This window comes from Rhinopithecus bieti, unplaced genomic scaffold (genome assembly GCF_001698545.2).
Source record: "Rhinopithecus bieti isolate Rb0 unplaced genomic scaffold, ASM169854v2 scaffold_57534, whole genome shotgun sequence".
Lineage (NCBI taxonomy): Eukaryota > Metazoa > Chordata > Mammalia > Primates > Cercopithecidae > Rhinopithecus > Rhinopithecus bieti.
The window spans coordinates 596804-605706 of record NW_016823089.1 but is presented as its reverse complement, the minus strand read 5'-3'; the positions used below and the strand labels follow the sequence as shown (position 1 = coordinate 605706).

At 42.0% G+C, this 8903-nt stretch overlaps 1 protein-coding gene across 13 annotated transcripts in view; it reads left to right on the top strand.

Moving 5' to 3' along the window:
• The window catches only part of WDR93 (WD repeat domain 93), a 53909-nt gene that overhangs the window by 19756 nt on the left and 25250 nt on the right, over positions 1 to 8903 (top strand). For 10 of the 13 annotated variants that reach the window (XR_001883180.1, XR_001883181.1, XM_017861238.1 and 7 more), the window contains exons 5-7: positions 2541 to 2619; positions 5391 to 5506; positions 7361 to 7399. The exons of 1 other annotated variant lie outside the window; for it this stretch is intronic. Coding sequence is in view for 9 of the 12 variants with exons in the window: in XM_017861238.1 (XP_017716727.1) it covers positions 2541 to 2619; positions 5391 to 5506; positions 7361 to 7399 (234 nt within the window). In the remaining 3 variants the exon portion in view is untranslated. Of the gene's footprint in view, positions 1 to 2540; positions 2620 to 5390; positions 5507 to 7360; positions 7400 to 8903 lie in introns of those variants that run through there. 2 more of the 13 variants (XR_001883182.1, XM_017861241.1) reach the window with 2 other exon arrangements.

Sequence of the window (8903 nt, the reverse complement as noted above, 5' to 3'; positions counted from 1 at the left end):
CCCAGCACTTTGGGAGGCCGAGACGGGCGGATCACGAGGTCAGGAGATCGAGACCATCCTGGCTAACACGGTGAAACCCCGTCTCTACTAAAATACAAAACTAGCCGGGCGAGGTGGCGGGCGCCTGTAGTCCCAGCTACTCGGGAGGCTGAGGCAGGAGAATGGCGTAAACCCGGGAGGCGGAGCTTGCAGTGAGCTGAGATCTGGCCACTGCACTCCAGTCCGGGCGACAGAGCAAGACTCCGCCTCAAAAAAAAAAAAAATTAAAATCACAATGAGATATAATTACACATGTATTAGAATCCTCAAATTAACAACACTCACCAAAAATAGGTCAGGCACGTTGGCTCATGCCTTTAATCCCAGCACTTTGGGAGGCAGGCAGGTGGATCTCTTAAGGTCAGGAGTTTGAGACCACCCTGGCCAACATGGTGAAACCCCGTCTCTACTAAAAATACAAAACTTCGTTGAGCATGGTGGCAGGCATCTATATCCCAGCTCAGGAGGCTGAGACACGAGAATCACTTGAATCCGGGAAGCAGAGGTTGAAAATACAAAAACTTAGCCAGGTGTAGTGGCACACACCTGTAGTCCCAGCTACTTGGGAGTCTGAGACAGGAGAATTGCTTGAACCTGGGAGGCAGAGATTGCAGTGAGCTGAGATTGCACCGCTGCACTCCAGCCTGGATGACAGAGCGAGACTCCATCTCAAAACAAAACAAAAACAAAAAAACATAATCAGAGAACAAATAAAAAATCCATAGACTAAGTCAATGGAACACTAATCAGCAATAATAAATAATAAACAACTGATGATTAAAAACAACACAGCAGATGAAACTCAGAAACATCAAGTTGAATGACAGAAGCCAGACACAAAAGAGTACATTCTAATTATATGAAACTTAAGAACAGGCGAAATTTATCTGTGTTAGTGATGGAAAGCAGAACATTGGTTGCATATGGAAGTGTAATTGGCTCAAACAGGCATAAGGTAACTTTCTAGGATAATGGTAATGTCCTATACCTTGACTGGGTATTAGTTACATGGATGTATAAGTTTGTCAAAACTCATCAAGTTATGCATTTAATACCTGTGCCTTTACCTATATTAAAATTTTATCTTTAAATAAACTCTCCTAAGAAAAAAAAATACTAGGAATATCCCACAACTCATTTTATGAGACCAGCATAACTATGATATTCAAATTATCAGCGACATTGCAAAAAAAGTACTGTTGGTGGATTAAAACACACAAAAATGTTTAAAATCCATTAATTCATAATCATATATTTTAAATACTTTTTTTTTTATCACCTTTGGAAGTTGTGAGGGCACAAACTCAGTATTCTGAAAACTGATAAGGGAAAGAATCAAGCTTTTATCCTGACTTTTTCATATGGGCAACCAAATTTCAAGGCAACCAAATAGTTGATGATGAAAAGATCTTCCTTATAGAAGAATTCTAACAAATGCAGAAGGAATGATAGAACTGAGGTATCCTACTCTTGTTCCCTATTACAAAGAATGGTCTAGGCAATAACTACCAATGGCTGATGGGGAAGTTTGTAATAAAGGAGTCAGGATGATAACTGTTCTCAATTGTCAACCTTAACATTACTAAAAGAGAGACAACCAGCTATTATGGGCCTCCTGATATGATGCAGTAGGAAGGACACAGTGCACCTGTGGAATGTTCTTCCCAAAACATTGAACCTAAACCTAATCAAAGTTGTAGATCTGATTATCAGTTTACAGGAAATACAGGAACCATGGAGATGCAATCAGTTCAGTTCACAATGTGAAAAATTCCATAGGGCAAATGACATGGTTTCTTCAACAAATAAATGGCAAACAGAAAAACAAACAAGGAGCTAATATAAATTAAGAGACTTAGGAGATACATTAGTCTGGGCATGGTGACTCATGCCCCTATAATCCCAGCACTTTCAGAGGCCAACTTGGGAAGATCACTTGCAAGCCAGGAGTTCAAGACCAGCCTGGGCAACAAAGTGAGACTCCATCTCTCCTAAAATTTTAAAAAATTAAAAAAAAAAAAAGCATAACCATTCACATTGAGCCTCTCTGACCTTATCCACAATTTGAGCAGGTTTCATACTAGGATTACATTCAGTCTTTACCATAGTCTAGATAGAGCCTTTTGTCCAGCAACTACCAGATTTTTCAGTGTCATGTAGAATTTATTTCAGTTCAGTTGAATAATTGGATGCCAGTATAGGCTTTAGGGTTTGCACACCTGACCAGGAGATCCAATAGTATGCCAGAAGTCACCAGGAGTATTTAAGAGACCAGGAAATAAGTTCAAAAACCTTACATAGAAAAGTGAGTTCTACTTCTTTACATACCATCTTGTCCAATTCCTGTACAAAAATGAGAAGTATGAAGCAGTTTGAAGCATCTTTTCATGTCCCAAGCTCTGAAAGGATCTCTGCTCCTGGGTGCAAACCACAGAGAGCCCTGATATACATTCTCTGTTGGCAGGCTATGCCTACTCCATCAACATCTCTTTTGTTTTCAGGATGATACCAGCAAACAAACTACCTGTATAAAGATGGAGGTCTCTCAAGGAGGGGACTTTGCAGCCTTCCTCCTACAAGGCAAGATTAACCAAAGACTGTTAAGGTTCAGATTTTCAATCTCTTCCAAATGATTGCTTTTGTCCCTCCAAACCTTTTATTTAGAAATTATTTTCAATTTAAAGAAGAGTTGCAAAGAAATTACAGAGTTCCTTTATGCCCTTCACCCAGCTTCTCTAGTATTAATGTTCAACATGGCCACACCACATTTGTCAAAACTAAGCAAATGACATTGGTACAGTACTATTAATTAACTCTTAACTACAGAATTTGTTTTAAATTTCACTAGTTTTCCACTAATCTTTTTTTTTTTTTAGCTCCACAGTTCAATCTGGGATACCATATTATATGTAGTCATTGTGTCTCCTTAGTCTCCTCCTGTCTGGGATGGTTTCTTGGCCTCTCCTCATTTTTCAAGGCCTTAACATTTTTAAAAAGTACCAGTCAGGTATTTGGCAGAATATCCCTCAATTTCAGCTTGTCTGATATTTTTCTCATGATTCAACTGGGGTTAAGGATTTGGGGGAAGATACAACAGAGGTGACCTGCTTTTCTCATTGCATCATATCAAGGGATACATTATAGCAGCATGACTCACTACTTCTGATATTAACCTTGATCACTTGCAGTGGTGTCCGCCAGGTTTCTCCACTGTAGAGCTACTGTTTTTCCCCCCGTATCCTCTGTAAGGAGCAAGTCACTAGGTCCAGACCACACTCAAGGGGAAATGATAGAAATACCACCTCCTGGACGGGCAAGGAGCATTTTGGGAGGCCAAGGCGGGCGGATCACGAGGTCAGGAGTTCAAGACCAGCCTGACCAACGTGGTGAAACCCCGTCTCTACTAAAAAAAATATAATAATACAAAAATTAGCCGGGCGTGGTGGTGCACACCTGTAATCCCAGCTACTCAGGGGGCTGAGACAAGAGAATCGCTTGAATCTGGGAGGCGGAGATTGCAGTGAGCCGAGATTGCGCCATTGCACTCCAGCCTGGGTGACAGAGCAAGACTCCGTCTCAAAAAAAAAAAGAAGTACCACCTCCTGGACTGGATGTGGTGGCTCACGCTTATAATCTCAGCACTTTGGGTAGCAGAGGCGGGCGGATCACCTGAGGTCAGGAGTTCAAGACCAACCTGGCCAACATGGTGAAGCCCCATCTCTACTAAAAATACAACAATTAGCTGGACGTGGTGGTGGGGACCTGTAATCCCAGCTACTGGGGAGGCTGAGACAGAAGAACCGCTTGACCTGGGAGGCGGAGCTTGCAGTGAGCCGAGATCGGGCCACTACACTCCAGCCTGGGCAACAGAGTGAAACTCTGTCTCAAAAAAAAAGAAAAAGAAAAAGAAAAAAAAAGAAATGCTTCATGAATTTGTGTGTCATCCTTGCAGAGGGACCATGCTAATCATCTCTGTATCGTTCCAGCTTTAGTATATGTGCTGCTGAAGCGATCACATCCACTGACATTTTGCCTTTAGTTTTACCTGTCTAGGGAGGAAGGCAGCACATACAGAATCAGTAACTGACAGGAGTGTGTCTGAGGAAGGGTTAGAATTGGGAAAGATGTACCTAAAGAATTCTTCTGACCAATATTTGAGGAGATGTTAACCTGGGAAAGTTTGTTCTCCCACGGTATGGGATCCTGGCTAAATTTTTTCTTAAAAAGTAATCTTCTGATCACCTTAATTTCAGACTTCTGGCCTCCAGGACTCTGAGGGAATAAATATCTATTGTTTTAAGCTGCCCAGTTTGTGGTCCTTTGTTATGACAGCCTCAGGAAACCAGTACAGATGGTGCAAAAGTTTCCTTGAATACATAAAGCATTATAAAATGCATATCCTTGGCCAAGTGTGGTGGCTCATGTCTGTAATCCTAGCATTCGAAGGCCGAGGTGGGCAGATCACCTCAGGTCAGGAGTTTGAGACCAGCCTGGCCGACATGGTGAAACCCTGTCTCTACTAAAAATATAAAAATTAGCCGGGCATGCTGGCAGGCACCTGTAATCTCAGCTGCTTCACAGGATGAGACAGGAGAACCACTTGAACCTGGGAGGCAGAGGTTGCAGTGAGCTGAGATCATGCCACTGCACTCCAGCCTGGGCGACAGAGCAAGACTCCTTCTCAAAATAATAATAATAATAATAATAATAATAATAATAATAATAAGTAAATAAAATGCATATCTTCCTTAAATACCTGACATTGGAAGGGTCAGAATCCACTGGGTTCAAGCAATTCTCCTACCTCAGCCTCCTGAGTAGCTGGGATTACAGGTGCACACATCACCACGCCTGGCTAATTTTTGTATTTTTAGTAGAAATGGGATTTCACCGTGTTAGCCAGGCTGATCTTGAACTCCTGACTGCAGGTGATCCGCCCACCTCGGACCCCCAAAGTGCTGAGATTACAGGCATGAGCCACGAGGCCCGACCCCATATTTTTTTAATGTCAATGGAATTTACCATTCGCAACATAGAAAACGTGGGGGCTAGGCAGAGCAATTTGGTTAAAACATCATGTTGCATGAGTGCTGTTAGTGTGAGAAGCCCCTGCTTCCCTTAGATAGGTGATGGTGGGTTGAGGGGATAACTCTCCATGGGAAAGTTATGTGGGGCATGAGGACTTGCAATAACCATTGCAGAACTACTTCTCCTTCAGTGTGTCAAAGTTGCCTGCTACGGAAGTGGCTGGTCTCTTTCCCAGCAGTTCTGAGAAGAAAACAGGCCATTTCTCAGAGGAAACTTGTGGCTGTCTTACAGTTGCTCAATGGTTCTCTGGTTTCCCAATGCAGGAGCCGGAGATATTTGGCTGGATGTGTATAAATTGCCCAAGGAGACTTGGCTCAAGAAAGTAGAGAACCCCCAACTCACTTCAAATCCAAAGAAAAAAGTCAGACAGCTGCAACTGGTAGGAAGTATCTCTGCTTTCAGCCGATATGTTTCTCCCTACCCCTGACCCACATCTAGCCCAAGTCCTTGGAAATTTATGATGAATGAGGCCTCTGGGCTATTATAGAGAGGACAACAGGAATATTGGCTCCTGTCTGCCAAGTCAGTTTCCTTTGGTTAAAATAAGATATTAAAAAGTAAAGGTGTCTTCAGTAGTGGGAATCTCAGTATCTCTCTAGTCTAGGAGTTGCCTCTCCACTGAGACCACTCCCAGGCATTTCTCTGGAAGGAGGGTCTTTTGTCCTGGAAGGAGGGTCTTTTATTCTGACTCCTGCTTCACTGGTAATCTTTTTTCCCTCCTGGCTGAAATAATCTTTTCATGCCTCAAATTCCATTAAATTTTCTAGACTATGATATAAACAGGTTGTTCTCAATATACAGAAATATATATATATATTTTCTATTATCCTTAGAAAGTAGAAAGTCTACCATTTCAGTTTATTTATATATGATGCCTGGGCCTTGTGCTGTTTTTTTGTTTCTGTTTTTGTTTTTTATTTTGTTTTTTGAGTCTCACTCTGTTACCCAGGCTAGAGTGCAGTGATGCGATCTCTGCTCACTGCAACCTCCACCTCCCGAGTTCAAGCAATTCTCCTGCCTCAGCCTCCTGAGTAGCTGGAACTACAGGTGCACACCGCCATGCCTGGCTAATTTTTTTTGTATTTTTAGTAGAGACGGGGTTTCACTGTGTTAGCCAGGATGGTTTCGATCTCCTGACCTCGTGATCCGCCCGCCTCGGCCTCCCAAAGTGCTGGGATTACAGGCGTGAGCCACCGCACCCGGCCTGTGCTTGCTGTGTTTTTAAAATGTAGTTACTCAGTAAATATTAAGACTTAATTTGCTTATCTATACAGTGTATGCTTATTATTTTTACTTTTAAACCACCAACATGAATATATTGATATTAACTGAGCACCCCTTTAAAACACATTGTATTGGGTGCTAAATTAATTAGTGAAATTATTAATGTAGGAGACCAAGATTGAGAGTTACATTCACTGCTGAGCTCAAGTGGCTTTGAATAAATGCCTTTCTCCTTGGTGAATGTCTTCATAATGGAATGTAGTCCTATGTCCCTGGGAAAGTTACTAGCCCAGAGATCTTCCTCCTCTAAGCTATTATAGAATGTTATTATTTGTACCCATTTTTTGACACCTCTCACCTACTACCTAGGTTTTTAGTTATCTTGTTATACATGAAAATCCTCTTGTCTTCAATGGATAATAAATTTCTAGATTGTTAAGACCATACCTTTTGCTTTTTATCAACAAATTCCGTAGTATCATACTTGGTGCTCAAAAGATATATTTTTGTTTGGACTAATTTGTTATCCAAATAGGAAAAGCACCTTAAATAGGGTGGTTTCTCACCATAATTCACTTCTTTTCATACACCAAAAGCAGCCAATGAATGCCAGTTACAGTGATAGTTCTTTTACTATGAATTATATTTAGAGTTACTTAAATGTAATTCTCAACATCACTGTTACATTTTGCCAATCAGAAATATTTGCCTCAATTTAGATTCTTGTAATGGTGTTCTGACTGATCTCCTCAACTCTATTCATTCAGATTTCCTCTTATTATTAACTATTTCCTATTTCCCCAACTACTTTTTAAAATCCTGGAAAATAGGGATCATGTGTTGAATTTCTGCAGGCCAGAGGTCCACACAAATACTGGCCCTCTGTATCTATTGCATGAATTCACTCACAAGAGTAATTGAGGGGAAGAGAGAGCATGCCAGAAGATTAAAGGGGATGGTAAACATGCATCAAACCTATTGTGAATTAATTTCTCATTTTTCTCCTCAGAACACCCTTGGTCTCATTTCTGCAGATCAGTTAGAAATGGTAAGAAACTTTAAAGAAAATCTCCAGAGAGACTTAAATTTGCATTTTAGAGATTTTTAAAAAATTATTAATTCTTTTTTTCTTTTTTTTTTTTTTTTTTGAGACGGAGTTTCATTCTCGTTGCTCTTATTGCCCAGGCTGGAGTGCAATGGCACGACCTTGGCTCATTGCCACCTCTCCCTCCCAGGTTCAAGCGATTCTCCTGCCTCAGCCTCCCGAGTAGCTGGGATTACAGGCATGCACCACCACGCCTGGCTAATTTTGGATTTTTAGTAGAGATGGGGTTTCTCCATGTTGGTCAGGCTGGTCTTGAACTCCCGACCTCAGGTGATCCGCCTGCTTCGGCCTCCCTAAGTGCTGGGATTACAGGCATGAGTCACCACACTGGGCCCAAGATTTTTATTTTTACTTGAAATTTACCTTAAATGTCAAATATGCTAGTAAAATGTTCCACCTGGGCACTATTTTCAATTCTCAGTGACTTAATCTTATGCCTCATATTCATTGAAGATGACCTCCCGACCCTGAGAATAGTTGACCCAAGTCATTTGGCCAGACATGGGTTTACCTAAAGTTAAGGGAGCTTAAATTTCAGGGCCCCTCACTTGGGCCCCTGGAAGGGGCCCTAGCAATGTGTGCATATGGTTATACATTTTTGTAAAATTAGCAAAGGTAACATATTTTAACTGTAATCACTTAATACCACTACGTCTTCACTCTAGATTTCCTCTGTCACAATTTCCCCCATATTAGATGGAATTACAGTGGCTATGGGCATTTTGTGTTTATAGTTCTGTCTTTCTTAAAAAAGCGTCCCGTGAATCCTGGATTTGCCCCTACCAAAATAACAGCCCGATTCATCAAGCTGAGTGACTTGGGGATTTTGTGTTTGTTTTGGAATACCTTAGAGAACAGAGCAGGTTTCCTGGAGCTTCCTGGCTCTTCCTCTGAGACCAGGAACACACCATGTCTTCAGAAGGCATGGCTCTTGGAGGACTCAGGCATGTCAGTAGAGTAGTGGTGAACTTCTGAAATGGAAGTCTCTCGCTAGAGCCCTTTCTTTTTTCCCTTTTAAAGTTACATTAGGCCAGGCGGGGTGGCTCATGTCTGTAATCCCAACATTTCGGGAGCCTAAGGCAGGAGCATCTCTTGAGTTCAGGAATTTGCCTGGGCAACGTGGCAAAACCTTGCCTCTACAAAAAATACAAAAAATGGCCGGGCGGGGTGCCTCATGCCTGTAATCCCAGCACTTTGGGAGGCCAAGGCAGGCGGATCACGAGGTCAGGAGTTCAAGACCGGCCTGACCAACATGGTGAAACCCCATCCCTACTAAAAATATAAAAATTAGCTGGATGTGGTGGTGTGTGGCTGTAATCCCAGCTACTCAGGAGGCTGAGGCAGGAGCATCGCTTGAACCTGGGAGGCGGAGGTTGCAGTGAGCCGAGATCACACCACTGTACTCCATGCTGGGAGACAGCTGTCTAAAAAAAAAAAAAAAAAAAAA